General features: G+C 36.4%; 3 protein-coding genes and 1 long non-coding RNA gene across 5 annotated transcripts; 1 reads left to right on the top strand and 3 right to left on the bottom strand.

The window, feature by feature from the left end:
- Positions 1–2867, bottom strand: LOC113734232 (pentatricopeptide repeat-containing protein At4g18975, chloroplastic). 2 transcript variants are annotated; one of them, XM_072081940.1, is made up of 3 exons: positions 2559–2867; positions 2398–2438; positions 1–975 (listed from the first exon to the last, which is right to left on the bottom strand). In XM_072081940.1, the coding sequence occupies exon 3, from the start codon at positions 962–964 to the stop codon at positions 101–103; it is 864 nt and encodes a 287-aa protein (XP_071938041.1). In that variant the 5' UTR covers positions 965–975; positions 2398–2438; positions 2559–2867; the 3' UTR covers positions 1–100. The 2 variants fall into 2 exon arrangements, with proteins under 2 accessions (XP_071938041.1, XP_027116444.2); XM_027260643.2 differs by lacking the exon at positions 2398–2438.
- A 751-nt stretch (positions 2868–3618) lies between these two features.
- Positions 3619–4417, top strand: LOC113736072 (uncharacterized). Its single transcript, XR_003459585.2, has 2 exons — positions 3619–4071; positions 4183–4417. It is a non-coding gene; the product is annotated as an uncharacterized lncRNA (long non-coding RNA).
- Positions 4418–4862: 445 nt separating this feature from the next.
- LOC113734230 (uncharacterized) lies at positions 4863–11937 on the bottom strand. The gene is made up of 11 exons (XM_027260641.2): positions 11798–11937; positions 11524–11609; positions 10935–11409; positions 10362–10513; positions 9412–9612; positions 9173–9340; positions 8621–8977; positions 7659–7738; positions 7191–7563; positions 6196–6408; positions 4863–5439 (listed from the first exon to the last, which is right to left on the bottom strand). The coding sequence occupies exons 2-11, from the start codon at positions 11569–11571 to the stop codon at positions 5110–5112; spliced, it is 2397 nt and encodes a 798-aa protein (XP_027116442.2). The 5' UTR covers positions 11572–11609; positions 11798–11937; the 3' UTR covers positions 4863–5109.
- Positions 11938–12958: 1021 nt separating this feature from the next.
- Positions 12959–15461, bottom strand: LOC140037558 (DNA repair protein XRCC4-like). Its single transcript, XM_072081939.1, has 5 exons — positions 15201–15461; positions 14952–15094; positions 14382–14510; positions 14121–14243; positions 12959–13400 (listed from the first exon to the last, which is right to left on the bottom strand). Exons 1-5 carry the CDS (start codon positions 15364–15366, stop codon positions 13158–13160), a joined length of 804 nt encoding a protein of 267 aa, XP_071938040.1. The 5' UTR covers positions 15367–15461; the 3' UTR covers positions 12959–13157.
- Positions 15462–16315: the final 854 nt, after the last annotated feature.

The following is a 16315-nucleotide window of genomic DNA, read 5'->3' as shown; positions in this document are numbered from 1 at the left end:
TAATAAATGGAACAGGAAAAGGCTTTTCTTATACCCCATTTCAGAATAGAAACTAAAGGCAATGCTGCATTTTGTACATATTGAGCATGGGTCAAACAATCTATAGCCCACTCAGGGAAACATCATTATGACTCTCAATTTCTGGACCATCCTTGTGCTTCCCTGAAGTCTTCTTCTTAAGCTGCCTCTTTCTATTTGCAAAAGGCCCCTTCATGTTATCCTTGAATAGCTCCTCGTACTTGACCAATACTCGTTCCTTCTCTTCAATTAAACCTAACATCTCATATGCATCAGCCACTTTCCGCACGATAGATTTCTCTGGCGGTTTACGATCAAAGGCTTCCAACCCCTTAAATAGTTTTACAAGATCCTGTAACATGTTATTTCGGTAATAAACAGAAATCATTACTTTACATAGTTCCCAAGAAACTGAATGCAAGTCAGAGCCAATTTTCCTCCTCCAAAATTCATGTGCTTCTTGTGCCCTGTGGTCCATATCTAGCGCCTGAATTAATTGCTTATATGTACCCATTGTGTTTCCTTGCCCCTTGCTTAGCATCCATTTTATAACCTGGATAATCCTATGCCACTGTTGCTCTTTCTCAAGGTTAATCAGCACATTCTTCAGTTGCCCTATAGGAAAATTCCTTTCCCATGCAACCCAGGCATTAAGTGCACCATACACAGCTTCTTTGCTATCATTGAGTTCGAGGAGTGTACTGACAAGAAACTTGGCCTTATCCTTCCTTGGGATATTTTCCCCTATTCGGATCCTGGACAAAGCTCCAGCATCTTCATCGGGGAACTGAGGCACTCTATCACTGCCGGATTGGCTGTCTAAAACTGAACTTACACTTCTCAGGCTGCGAACTGGATATCGAGCATCCACATTGAGATGGGTAGCATATAGTCTGATTTGACTGAACTGTCTGGCAAGCTTTCCAAGAGATGTTGCTCCTGACATCACTCTCAACGCTATCAAGAAAGCAATATATCAGCAGTATATAAACAAAAGCAAGTATCTCGGACTAATAAATCTTAGAAATGTGAGAAAGAGAGAGAGAGTGAGTTGGTCATGTATGCAAAGCTAAATATCCCAAACAACTAACCTTGCATGATACCATAATTCTTCAACTTTCAACACTTTCAGTTATGATGCAGGTACTAATCCAACATGCAAAAAAGTGACACATCTTTCCAGTGGCTACAGTGTCATAGGTAAATTAAGTCTAGTGGCATTAGATTTCCACTAAGGATAGTTCAACACTCTCCTAATTCCATTTTCCCAAACTAGCTGAAGATAACTTTTTCTTGCTGTTTTGCATGGTTAGAGATAAAAGTTTCTTTCACTCATTAGAAAGGCCCAGAGGAAAAAAGATGAATATCACAACCAGAATTTCTGGAGATGAACTTAGTGTTTCATCAATTATTACAAACTGATCCAAAGGGAAACTCTCAATTAGAATGTGGAATACATGTAAACTGATAGGAAACTAATGTTGTTAATCTAATGAACTGTTTCTTACACTTAGTTAAGCTTGAATTTAATCGTCACCACTAATGTCATATCACAGTAATTTTACTTTTTGCTTTGGTAAATTATATCAAAGTAAATGCTATTTGCTATTAGCAACAAAATTTGCAAGAAATTTTAGGATCCATTCACGGTAAGCCAATGAAATGGTTCGTCTTAAGTATGGAAGTCATCAGACTTCCTTTCTTCTCTGATCTTTTCTTATTGATGCTATCCCAATTTCCCTTGGGAAACTAGTAAAACACAACTATATCTTATTAATATATATAAAGCATAAAAAATTTGGGCAAACTCATTTTATGCTATTAACTTTCATCTGTGGAATCATGCACCTCCGGGGCGATTTTTCAATGTATCATTAAGGAACTGAACTGCTGAAATCTACAATTCCAGCATACACGTCCATTCAATATTCGTACAATTCCAGAAACAATACAAATTTGTTCTGCATCTTCTTTATGCTGCCTGTATGAGTTGAAGGAAAACTAATGGCATTGACATTTGTTACCAGGAGAGCTATCAAGGTAAAGAAGACTTCTTGTTGATCAACCATACACAAACTCACAACCATTAACCATTTTGGTGAATCTATTGCAATCTTGAAGGCCTGGCAGCACTTCTAAACTATTTTCAGTGCTTGAAAGCCCGTGTTCTAAATCAAGAATTTCATACACATAAATCTTAAACTTTACCTTTCAAGCTAATCGAAGCATTTTATCAAGCATCTACCATGCACACATCTTTCTACTGACTGATTCAATAATACCCGTAGTTAACATATTGTTTTAAACAGCTAACTCCAAATTTACACCTGTTAACCCAGAACCCATCTCATAAAATTAGAAAAAAAGAAAGTTATGCACATTATATTCTCCCACGATGTAACCTCTCGATAATTATGCCCCTGTCAATAAGATACATACAGGGGTCTTAAAACGTTGAAACAAAAGAAGAAAGGGTCTCAAACCATTGAATTTAAAGAAGAGAACAGGTATTTGAGGCGCAGAACTTGCTCATTTTTTACCTCAATTCCAACCTGTAGCTTTTTTTTCTTCGGGTGAGACACAAGAAAACGGGCGCTACACCTCTTGAAGGATAGTGTCCAGTTCTCCTTTTGGATTCCAATGGGTACTAAAATTTAGGATCTAAGCACAAGAGCTTTGAGAACAGAGTATACAGACTCCAGAGCATCTGATTAAGAAGAAACTTCACTTCCCTCGTATAAAACCCCTACAGAGGTTTTTCCTTTTCTAATTTCGTTTTGTAGCATAAAATGTAAGAAAGCAAGAGAACACAAAATTCTTGACACCTAACCACTTTACCTTTTGGAATTTGTACACCCATGTACGCTTATATTGAAAAATGTACTCTTATATTGAAAGTTATTTGGAAAAATATTTTATATTTTATATTTTTAAGTTTTTTCTGATATGGTATTTATAAGATACTAAAGTAATTAAAAAAATGAAAAAGGCATTTATTTTTGGTTCAGGTTTTAGTACCTTATAAAAAGGAAAATGACAAAGACAAGATATTAGTTACATTTGGATTGCATTTTTCATGGAAAAATTACCGTAGCGATTTGATGTGTGTGAGAGAAAAAGTTAATAGGGAAATGTGATCACAAAAAATGACGTAATTTTTTGGCGAAAAACGGCAATCCAAACAAGATTTTAGTGTGTTAAATTACAATAATTACTTATTAACGAGCAATCGAAAAACAACAATGCATTGTTAAGATTCTAGTTTTTCAATTTAGTCGTCGACTCAAAATTTCAATAAGTTGTATTGTTAAGATCTTAATTTTTAATTTAGTCGTCGATCCAAAATTTCAATAACGGTGCATTGTTAAGGTTCTAATTTCTCAACCTAATCGTGGACTCAACATTTCAATGCATGTACATTATGATTTTTTGTGATCTAATATATAAGACAAAAAGATGTTGGCAAAAGATTTTTTTGAAAAAATAACTTTTTTTGTTGGTTATCGCCAAAAAGCCAAAAATTGTACAATGAGAGAGCCTCAAGAACCAACTCTATCTACTTTAAGCACAAACCAAGTTGAACTTTTTTAGGGTCTTAATTCCTCGGCCCAGACAGCAGCCCAAGTGAGCTCGAATATCTCCCCTAGCCCCTACTACACTACTAGATTTGGTCACTTTGACCTCCGCTCTCTCTCGCGGACTTTGTTCTGTTCTGTCCCCTATAAATACTACCACACATATTTGGGCACAGTCCAAAAGGGTGCCTAAAACCCTAGCAGCCCTCTATCTTTCTCTGCTGTCTGTTCATGGCAGCTACGTCGCAGGAATGACTCAGTCCATTTTTTTATACAGAGAAACCGCGGTTGTGAAGATGGGATTTTGAGATCATCTTCTATCTGATTGATTATCTTTTTAGTTTTTATCCCCTTTGTTTCATCAACCGCGTTTCTTTGTATGAAGAGATGTATGGGGTCATGATCTCTCATTAAACAAGTCTGTGTTGTATAAAAGAGATGTATTCTAGTGAATTTCTGAGGGCTTGCAAAGCTTGGGGTTTGAATACTTTTTTTTTTTTTTTCACTCTGCACTTTTATCAGTATTTTTCTTGCTTTCTTGTTAGTGGGACTGAGAATATTTTAACATCTGCGATTTTTATTGGCTCAGGTTATAGAATGGCAGGTTGTAATTTTGGCTTGGCTTGTTCTGCTATCGGGAGAGGGAGGAAATGAAGGAATTGCATGTGATGTGACAAGTCAGTTTTACACCAAAATGATCTATCGAAAAATATGTAGCGAATGCAGGCACGAAAAATTTATTGCTTGCACAGATTGTACTGTATGAAAGATTCATTGTAATGCATGTAGCTGATGGTATGAATGCGTAGCTTTTGCAGGATTTACTGTGGAGCAACTTTTTTTTATCTTTACATGGAAATTTTGGATTTGTTTTTGAAATTAGAAAAAGAAGGGCTTATCACAATACAAATATGTTCCCATCGTCCAGACTTTTACCTGTTACAATACCAAGAAAAAAAAAAAAATTTTTTTCTTACCCATAAAGAATATATAGACAAATTTGTTTTTCAGAAAACAAAAAACAGCCAGAGATGGCATGCCTAATTTATCAAGATAAACTGTAAGTGGATGCAGATCGCAGGATGGAGGAAAGGGTAAATAATTATTTTGCCCACTCTAGCCTTTAAAAGCTCTAGCAATGGGGTCTTAAAAAGTCGCAACAATTTTCTCTCATGAGCCCACAACTCAAAAATATGATCCATTAGCAATTTTTACTCGTCAGTTCGCAACTGTTCTTCAATTATTGACACAGCTTATAACATGCTCTGCTTAACCAAAATGACCTTGAATTTACAAAAGAACCCAAGTGCTCAAAGAAGATTGAACATCCCAACGTGCCCCGACCAATATCTCAAAGCATTTCCTCATTGGCGTTCAGGTTTACAATAGTCAATAGCTGCACCTGGAATGCAGGGATGTCAACCTTCACCAGTTCTACTGAAGCCTCTATAATACAAAACAAAGCCATTACAGTATAGCTAGCTAGCATTCTGTAGAACATTTGTGCTCAATATTGCTAGTCAAGTTGTTTCGTCCAGTCAAATGGTTCCCAATCTCCAGCAAAACCAGCTACAGCTTGTTTTTGCATCTCCAACGATTCGTGCTTCTGTCGACGATGCATGTCTTCAGCAGGCAAGCGCAGCAAACCTCTTATTACATTAAGGCCAAAGTTGCTCTTAAACTGCTTTTCATCATCAATCACGTGAACGAATCCCTTGTCCAGGCCAAATTCAACATGAAAGTACGGGAAGTTCTTTGGAATTGAAGCACGGAGGCCCTTCTGACTGGTATCAATCAGCTTCTTAGCATTATGTTGACTCCACTCCTCCTCTGCCTCATCAATTGCCTGTGATTACAGGTAGCCAAAGTATCCAAGCATGAGACACTAGCAGTTTTTTGCTTTCAAGACATCAACATATTAACCAAAATAATCAATCAAAAGATCTGATTCATCATCGACTGAATGATCTATAAACAACAAACAGTAGGAGTGAGAAGAATTTACTCTCTTCAGTTTTCAGTAATATAGATACAAGTATACAGATATTTCGCCTTTCTAGCTAGATCGTAACTACCAAAGTTGGATAGAACTCATATACCACATATTATGAAAAATTAGTTTTAAGGTAATTTTCTGATGCAATGACCCAGCAATTTATAATGATCATTGCTCTGCATGCAAATCAATCAATTTTACCTTTGCTTCACACGTCTTGATCAATCATCAGATTCGTCAAACACTCAAAAAGACTACTTTCACACTTGATTCAGATAAAGTTGGAAAGGCTATTATAAAACTTCATAACTACTAACACTGTCAATTTTCAAAATGAAAAGTGTGCACGACCCTCTGTGCCTGTACCTACGCAGCAATCTCCTCATGGCAAACATTTTATCATACCAAACCAAAAACCACACAATTTTGGTCAAAAAGGAGCCCATGAACTCCAATTCCTATTTTTCTCTATTCAACAAGTACTGACTGGTCAAAATTGAAAAAGAATTAAAAAAAAAAAGGAAAGAAAACCTCCAGAGTTCAGATCATCTTTTAAGATTAACCATCCAAGTGATGCAAAAACAGAAGAAAATGCAGAAAACTAACCTTCTTGAAATACAAAGGTGCCTGTTTTGCAACTTCTTGGGGCAGAGGAATGCACTCCAGCAAACAATGACGGCGTTGCTGTGCCAAGCCCATCACTGTTTCAAGGAATACAACCTCCTTATCCTGCTTAGCAAACATCATTATCAGGCACTTCTTGAAATTCCGGATTTCGTCCCATACATTGTTGTCCACAGTTCTTGTTGAAGACTCATGCTGCACAGGCCAAAAACCATTGTTACCACTAGTGAGATGATGAAAATAATTCCAAGAACAATTCAGCAGGTAAGTCAACTTTTTTTCATTTCTTTATCAACAATGTTAGTGCGTAAAACTTAAATGTCCTTCATAAAAGCTCACCATAGTAAGCAGAAACGGTAATCTTGTTTTCCAAGATTTTACATCTTCAACATCTAATGAAATGTTAATCTGATGTATATTACCTTTTGCCGCCCTATGGATTAAGCACAACACAGATAAGAAAATACACTCAGCCCCACTCTGTTTTTAAGGATGCAAATGCTCAACCTTCACTAGGACACTACAAGTAGCTAAAACACATCATGATACATCAGTAATGCGTATCCATCCAGGTTCTCTTAGTTCGTTTTTAACCAAAAATGCAAACCCAACCACTTTAGGTAAGAGTCAAACTTGTATACAGAATATCACTAAAAGAAAGGAGAAAGCAATTCCTACCAGTCTAAGTTTGTGAATCAGAATGCTGAGATATATCTAAAGAAGGAGGGACATGCAGCTTATCCTACAAACAGACTAGAAAGGAGGAAGGCCACTTCGTCATAGACACTCAAGCTCTAGAATTACAGTGGAGAAACCCTGCTCAGGTCTAGGTATAAAATGTGAATATGGAGAGAGAGAGAGAGAGAGAGATTATTAACATTTTGTATGTAAGGGGGAAACCCTGCTCCCATCTAGGTATCAAATGTGAATATGAAGAGAGAGAGAGAGAGAGAGAGAGAGTGTTTGTGTAAGTTCACCTGCATAGTTACAATCCAGCAATGACCAGGTACAACAGGCTGCCGGTGGGGTAATGATAGGTACGTGAAATTTGCAATGGCAACAACAAGATGCTTTGGTCTTGCTGGATTCTCGAAACAAAATTGACACCTCTCTTTCTGTGTCAAGAGGCGATTTGCAATCCTAGTTGCCTGACTTATCTCATTTGATTTTTGGTCTGTACCCCTTCCTCTATGCTGAGTCTTTTTCCTTGGACCATCTTCATAATCATACTCATCATCTGCCTGACCAGATACCTTATACTGTTGGTTTCGCATTATCTTTTGAGCCAGATGCAAGTCAGCATCCTCCTCTTTCATCTTTTGTCGAGCAGATACGTCATGCATGATATATCTGATAAAAGATTGTTGATAAAACTCAAGAGTTTGAGAATTCTGAAATGAACTACAACTAAAATAAAGTGATATCAGATGGTGGTTCAAGTCTACCTGCTTGTGCTCCCATCAATCCGTGGTCTGTGAGACTCCTCCTCAGCATCTGGCTTCACCTTTGTGCTTTCTGCCTCCTCCTGAACAGGTAAGAGAAAAATTTGTTAATCATGGGCAACTTAGGTTCTAAAATGTAATTTAAATTCTAAGCTAATGTGATAGTTTCCTTGAATTTCTACAAACAAAGGCAACCCGACATTCAGATCTTCCACTTATGATCAGTGGGAACACTACACAATCCCCTTGAGTTTCTAAAACAAGATGCAACACAACATTCATGTCTTCCTCTCTGATATTCCAATGGAACCTTTTGGTAAGTAATACTGATGTTAAAAAGACTAAAAACATACATGGAGTAACTAACAGGGAAAAAAACAGTAGAGAGCCAGGACTAAAGAAGTTGGATTTTTTTTGTGTGGTTGGTGTGTGTGTGTGTGGGGGGGGGGGGGGGGGGGGGGCTGGTCAACGCTCCAACCGAAATGTGGCATCTATGTGATGAAATCACCACGGAAAGCAGTTCCAGAAGATTTCCGTCAACCAAAAATGTCAAAGGAAAGAAAGAATTGCTACCCAAAAATAGCTAAGGTTAATTAATTAAATTGCTCTAGTTGTACTGATTTTTCTACCCTAACAAATTTTGATTGTAAAAAGAAAGAAAGAATAATCATTCCTTCCTGTTGGCATCTACTAGGCCAGTGTCAACTGAAAATTCTAAACATGGATCATAATATTATACATGCTAAGCTCCATAATTGTAATGTGATTGCACATACATTTCTACAAACTGAAAATGATCAAACTCATTTGGTGCAGGGAAAATCTAAAATTGGATTCCTCATATGCAGTGGAAGATCACTTTATGGAGATTAAAATGAGAGAAAGATAAGCTTATGCACATGCCATAATATATGTAATTTTGTATATAAAACCAGATAAAAACTAAAACTGAAATGGTTCCCTACCAAGAGCTTTTGAGCCTCTTCATGCTTCCCTTTCATGCGAAGCTGCATGACTTTAGCAGCCAACTGATTTGCCGTCAATGCTGGCTTCACAGTTGGACCATCTTCACCATGTCTTTCAACCAAATTGGATTCCACTAGTCTGTCATTTTTTGTATTTGATGAACTGACAGGATCATTTAAACTATCATTGTTCTTTTGCATAAAGTCATGCATAAAGCTTCCATCATTGGAAAACTTATTTAAGCTATTCACTGCAGCAGAGAGGTTGATATCCTGAGCAGGCATCTTGCGCTTTCCCCAGGATAAAGAATCCTGAACTTTCGGTACTCTCATTTTTGTATGGCGGGAAGATCCATCCTGCAAAAAGTTACTGTTAGGATTCTAAAACTTATCAAGAAAGGGAAGAAAACCATTAAAAAGAATTTAACCAGGAAAATAATGGAAAATTTTGAAAAATTACCAAAAATAGTCACTTATTTCTTTTAATATTGGAAAATATTGCTTCATTAAGCCAACACCCTTCAGGAACAATACAATCTGGAGAAAGCATACCTTCTCAGTAAATATTCCCTTGTCTCCATCTGTGTCTGTCTGTCCTTCATCCTTTAGCCCTCTCCTCCTACATTTTATCGCATGAAGATGAGCATGATTTGGTGCTACTCTATGAGATGCCGCAGAAACTGCCATCTCTCCAAGAGAGCCCCACCGATCTTCAACTACCTGTGCAAAGTTAGTTCATTATGCACTACTAACTTGAAAGAAGAATCTTCTCATAAGAAACCTCCACATACCTCCTGAAGCTTCCGTCCTTCACGGGCTGCTTGCTCCTGTGCTCGTTTCAATGCTTTCAACCTCCAGCTTGCACCTCCATCACCCACAAGTGAAGAGGAAAAAAGTTGGTTCCGACGAGCATTAGCATCTGAATCTTCTGGATACCCACTACCATTATCCTTCAAATATGGATTCAGCTCCCTGGGATTCTCCTTCTTAATCTGAACCAACAAAGATAGCATGCAATCTAGAATAACCAAACTGTATCTGAAAATGCATGATGAGGGCATGTGCATCTACAGAGAAAATCAGCCCAAAGAACAATCTACAACAGGCAAGAAAAAGAATCTCAACATTCATAAGAAAAACACATGTAATCACATATCAGTCAAACCAATCATATTACAAATGAACTGACAGTACAACTCAACTCAACAAAAGCCATATGGCAATGCTTCAGATTTTCTCCTTCAAGGTACCCAGGATTAAAATGTTATCATTGCTACTAAGCTAATAGTCCAGAGAATGTACTAGAAAAAGAACCATGTCCTTAATCCAATTACTCCAAGAAAGCCATTAAAGCCTCTCCAAGTGTCTCTACTCTCCTCTCCATTTCATGTTTTATAGATCCTAAATGTTAGTTCTATCTATTTTCCATTAACCACAAAGTTCCTCAAACTCCAATTACCAAAAAGCAGTCCCCAATCATTTTCCTCTTTGCTTGACAGTCAAAAAGGGAACTGGGGCAAACAATCAAAGCCAAAAAGTCTGTGGCAGCTATTTTTTGGAACCAAAGAACATAAAAGTTGCTTTCACAACTGTTGATCCCAAGGTTTCTCCATCACCAGAACTTTTACCTACTTAAACTAAAAAGTTGCCACTACAGAATGTTCAATGGTGATGAACAAACATTAAATTTATGTCTTTGCAGGTTTTACATAAAAAAGTGTTAAATACATTGAAAGCTTACCTCTTCAGCTTCAACCTGAACCTCCTGTTGATTGTCCAAAGCTGTACCTGGAGTCTTTTCCATGGTATCCTTCGGTCGCAGCATCCAGTCTAAACCCATTTCTTTCCTTGAAATGTCTCTCAAATTCTGGGATTCAGATCCTCCACCATCATCTGACCAATCAAGCAAAAGAATAGACAGTTTGGAGGAGTCAAATAATTTCATCAAATTTATGGGCTAATAATATCTAGACCACCTGAAAATTGTCTATTTTACCAGGAGATAACCTTAAATCTGAAAAACTACTGCCTGTTATAGTAACAAACCTAAGATATAGTATAAAATGAAAACTTTAACTGAAGTTCACAACTTAATTATGGATACAATAAACAGCAACAGAAAAGAAAGTCAACATCTAATCAAGAGATACAATCAGTACCCAGCTAGGTGTTACGCTAGTTGATAGGGCAGCGCAGAAGTTAAGTTTGACCCTAAGTCGGATTATTTATTGCTTATTTGAGAGTAATAACATGCAAAATATGTAGGATTTAATATGTCATTAAATTAAATTTTCAATAGCAGAGAAAAGCATACCATCATCCTCAAGCTCTCCTCGTTTATCCTTTTTCCATCTTCTCTTTCCTTTCTTACTGTGGCTCTCATTATCAGAATCTTCATTTCCATAATCATTCAAAGAGTAATCATCATCATCATCAGAATCTTTCCTCCGACTTTTCTTCTTCTTTATTGTACTGCCTACTCCTTCATCTTCTAATCTATCCTTCCATCTTCTCTTCTCTTTCCTTTTCCCACTCCTACCTTTCTTTTCATTGTGATCAGACTCACTTTCACTGCCACTCCTGTCTGAGTAAGAAGACAAGCCGTCATCTGAGGCGTACCATTTCTTTTTCTTTTCAAACCCTGACTTTATCCTTCCAAAATCTTCATCGTCTGAACTACTACTATAATGGGAACCCTTCTTCTTTTTACGCCTACGCCTATCTATCTCTTTCCTAGTTCTAGACTTCTTTCTCTCTTTCCTACAACCATCCGTATCCTCGTCCAATCCCTGAATAAAAATATTGCAGAAAAATTGCAAAAATATACATTATTATCATTTTCAACTAAAAGAATAAACATTTATACAAGCTAACCCAATCACATGTCTATCACAAAACTTTACCTTTACTTCTATCTTGTCTCGAGGGATGAATTTTAATCCCGAAAGCATAATTTTATCCTATAAATGTCCCAAGACTCTCCAATAAACTGCAAAATATACCACCAATAACATTCACGAACATCAATATACCATCAATAACATTTAGAAACGAATAGAAAACTTAGTACTTAGATTGTAATTTCTCAAACAAGAACAACAATCAGCTGAACTAAAAAAATGATTGCGGGCTTATCAGCAAATCAATTAATCCGCAACTCCAACATAATCACGTTACCTGTAAATGAAGAAAGCACCAGCTTCGTTTTCCTTTTATCGCTACAACAAAATTCAGGACTTCAAACAGTTGGTGGAAGGACTCGGAAGATGGACCACAAAATCTTACAGCTTGTGAGATTATAGGGATTATGGAGATGTATAGAATTAGGAGGATACAGAAAACGTCATTCGGGCGCCTGAGCTGAGTTGTTTGGATCGAACTTGGATCCGACCCTACGTAAAACGACTGCGTTTTTGCCTTCTTTCCAGAGACGCGCTCTTGCGAAATAGGCTATCCTATCTTTTAAACGGGCTAAATACTACTAATCCTAATCCTAATCCTAATAAAATGGGGAGTGCAGCGGAGTTAGGAATAGTGATTGGATATTTCAAAAAGTGAAGGACAAATTTTAATTTGGACAAAATTTTGTTAAGACACAAAATTAATATTTTAAGAGTGAAAGATGAAAAAATTAATTTCGATGAAATGTGATAAATATTTTGAACGATTCTTCCCAAACTCATTAGGTTCATAATTTATAGTTCGGAAAACACATCTCATCACCAAACCCGAGCAACCTTGTGCATCAATTGGTCTACCGTGTAAATATGAATAAATTGTAAAACACGTAGTTTAATATATCTCAAAAAAATATTTATTAAGTAATACTTTTTGACTGCTATTGGAAATTACTTGGTGTTTAATATATTAAATTGTGGCGAATTATCCAAACATTTGTTATAAATTTATATTCTCACAGATACTGCTTTTATTTCTTAATGTTCAAAAAATGTTTATTTTAACCATGCACGAGTTGTTAGACTAATAGAAGAAGATATTTTAGAAAGCTCTAAAATGTTTAATGATCAAACTCTAGATGAAGTCATTCTTATTTGCAATTGATTTTATAATTCTCATGGATCATAACTAGTGAATCTTGAAAAATCAAAATGATTCTATTGATCAAATTTACCTTATTTCCAAATAAGCGTAGTTTTTAAAATTTTCAGTTTCCATGAATTGAGGCCCATTAGATTGTTCAAAAGCATGTTCTCAGTAATTACTCAGCAAGGAAGATTACAACATTCAATATTAGAAGGGAAATCCTCTAATTTGCAATTATTCCTTCCAGCTGAATAGCATAGGAAAGATCAAACGCAATTCAATGAGAGACTATCGTAGAAAAATTGGTTATGAAGTCATAACTGTGAGGTTTACCAGCTGAATCTTGAAAAATGCCTCGAGCACACTAACCCAGTGAAAGGATCACAAATATTTACAACAGGAGCTTCAGTCTCCTGATAAACATATCTCACGTAAAAGAGAAGGGGGGAAAAAGGAGACTTGCTGTGCATGCTGAATTTTGTCACACACACATCTACTTCCTCTTTCTACCACGAGACCTGCTGGCTGGAGCAGCGACTGATTTACTGGCTGGAGCATCCTTAGAAGTCCCAGCCTCTTCCTCTGATTTGTCTTCATCACTTCTTTCATCAAAACTCTCAGTTTTGTCAGTCGATTGTTGCTGCTCCTCTTCTTCTGGTTCAGCCATCTTCTGTTTTGAGAGCCGATCACGAAGCTCTCTGAGTTTCCCTTTCTTTGAGTTCAGAACTCCCAGAAACTGTGACACAGAAAGAGGCTATAACATCACCAACATTGTTTAGGAACATCTGATCATATCACACAGAAACGCATGCGCTTTTTTTTTTTTTAATCATACACAAATCATAATCAGCAAAATGAAAGAAATCAAACTATGTTGCATTCCTTTGTAACTGCCAATAAAGCCTAACACAATTGGTATGAGCTATTTATAGGAGGTCAGGATCGCTTCAGGCCTCATTTTTGCTCAGCCACATGAAAAGGATGGCTTTTGTGGAAGAATATACAGACTCCCACAGATTGTGTTTGCTATAGACAACAGAAACAAGTGAACTGGATCTATTCAAATGCCATCTGGGAACATGGCATTTAGAATAGGTATTCTCTTTTGGTTAATGGACATGTAGAAAGAGTTTCCATTACTGCCGTTGTTTGTTTATTCTTAAACCATTTCAGATTTTACCTTCTTAAAATAAGCATTCTCTGACTATTTCTCAAGTATTAGTTTTGCATAAACTTCCTAAAGGGAAAAAAAATTATTACCATACTGAACGCAAGGCAGCAGGAAGGTCATCTGTTCATAATTGTTACTCTCAAGGCAAGAATGAATGAAGGGGTACGTGTGTGGTGCAACTTATCAGATATGACAGGCAAAAGAATAACCACACAAGTATCCATGCACTAAGCACCAATTTAAAACTGGAAGGGCAAAGCAAAGGTGGTTATATTAGAAACAAACCTTTGCGTAGATTTCATTTTCAAATTCTGCCTTCTCAAGACTGAGTTTCTCACTTTGAGCTAGACATTTTTCAGCTTCCAATTTTATCCTTTCAAATAAGTCAGTTTTCCTGACAACTTCCTCCTATTACAAAAAGATCATGAACCATATAGTTAGTGGAACAGAAAAAAATTACAAAGGGGTACCCTTCGCACAGCTTTATCCACAAAGCAAGAAGTCATAAGCTTGGTTAAGATAACTAGGCTATAACAAGAATCTTACACTCAGCCGTATATTTGCATCCATCAGAAAATCCAAGATATCTGCTGTGGTTTTCTTACTATTTGGTGATGGTTGACACTTCCATCGCCACTCCAGCTTCGTCCCTTCCTTCTCAAATGTCCATGTTAACTACATAGTACATCACAAACACAAATAAACATCGAAAATTCAAAACTAGCAGAAATTTATATACTACACAATAGAAAGGACAGCAGTAGCAAAAGATTTAGCCTTTCTCATTAAAAACCAACAGAGTATCATTTTTCAGATTATGCAAGTTGTCTAACAGGACAAAAATTCCAGCTTTCAACATACAATTTCCCTGAATTTTCAACTAATTATCATCTAACAAGGGATTTTTTTTTTTTTTTTTGAAAATGATAAAAATTTCAACTTTCAGTTAAGCATTTTAAAAAAACCCCCAATTAAAGTCTTCCCCATGTTTAAGTTTCAAGCACAAAACTCTCAATTTTCACAAACAATTTCACATCATTGAGCAAAGGGCCTTATATAAGTTAATAGACTTGTAAATCTCAGATAGTAATTTTAACTAAACGAATAAAAACGGACCCTTTTGAAACCGCTACCAGCATCCGAGAAGCCATAAACGGAGCCGGGTTGTTGAAGCCCCAAGTATTTCTCAGCTAAATCATTGTACTCCGACACCGGTTGGTCCCACTGAGACGCCCTCTCTTTCACCTCCTCCTCCGATGCTTTAATCATTCAACGAAAACCAAAACAAAAAAAAAAAATCGCTGCAATTAATGATAAATTAAACTTGATATTGCAGGACTAATTGATCATTTTCATACTAATTACCGTTGCAAATCCAGGCGTCGCGGCCGTCGGTGATGGCGAGGTCGAAGCGGGCGGGGTACCATGTGCCTTTGACGAAGATGGATTCGGAGGCCTCTCGGGGCTCCGAATCATTGCTTCGGATTGGGATTTCTAGCTTCAGGCAAGTGTGTCTGGGGTAGTCATCCATTGGAACTTGAGGGAAGTGTCTCGGTGAAGCTTTCTCGGAGCAAGAAGGACTTCCCGCCTTATTATAAACCGTTTGCAATTTATGTAAAAGAAAAAAAAAAAAAAGGAATTTTGACTTTAAGATATAGTACTTTTCTATTTATATTTTTTTAGTACTCTAGTCAAGGAATAGAAATGGAGTCAAATTATAATTTTACAATTTTTGTAAGGATGTAGACTCTAGCTTGAAATGAAGGAAAGGCAGGAAATTGGTCCTCTCTCTCTAACGATTTTTCAACAAGACATCATCATGATTTGGATGTTTTGCAATTGGATTAACATAATACTACTACTTTTAATAATAATGTTTATTAGAAAAAAGATTCACGCTATCGCTCTGAATTGAGTAAGTCCACAAGGACAAAAATTTCATACAATTGTATTTGATGAGATTTTGTTGAGCCGTTATACATGTTTAAATTTTTTTGTGTATAAATATATCATATGTATTATTAATATATATATATATATATATATATATATATATATATCAAACATTTTACTCATGTACATCACTTTTATCTCAAATACTAGAACCTAACCTTACTTGTCCCTCTCTCTGGAAAGAGGACAGAAATGGTCGCAGAAAGCAATCGTTCTTGAATATTCATTGTCAAGATTTGGCTAAAAATATATATATAAGATTGAGAGCACGTCTTGTATATTGTTTTTCGTACTATGCATGGGACTCATAAAATTTTATTTTATAATTACATGTTGTTAAAAATGAATTATACTATATGCATAGAAAATTACATCTTATGTATTTTACACAAAATCGACCCGATTTTCTGACAATCGATCGGCCCGTGTCTACTCTCCCAATAAGCACCTACTCATTTTATCTTTTCTTTTTGAAAAAATCGCCAATTTAGTCCATAAACTTTTTTTCTGTCGATTTAGTCCCTATA

Source organism: Coffea arabica, chromosome 3c, assembly GCF_036785885.1.
Source record: "Coffea arabica cultivar ET-39 chromosome 3c, Coffea Arabica ET-39 HiFi, whole genome shotgun sequence".
In the NCBI taxonomy this organism is placed as follows: domain Eukaryota; kingdom Viridiplantae; phylum Streptophyta; class Magnoliopsida; order Gentianales; family Rubiaceae; genus Coffea; species Coffea arabica.
The sequence above is the reverse complement of the archived record's forward strand: the minus strand, read 5'-3'. Positions and strand labels throughout refer to the sequence as shown.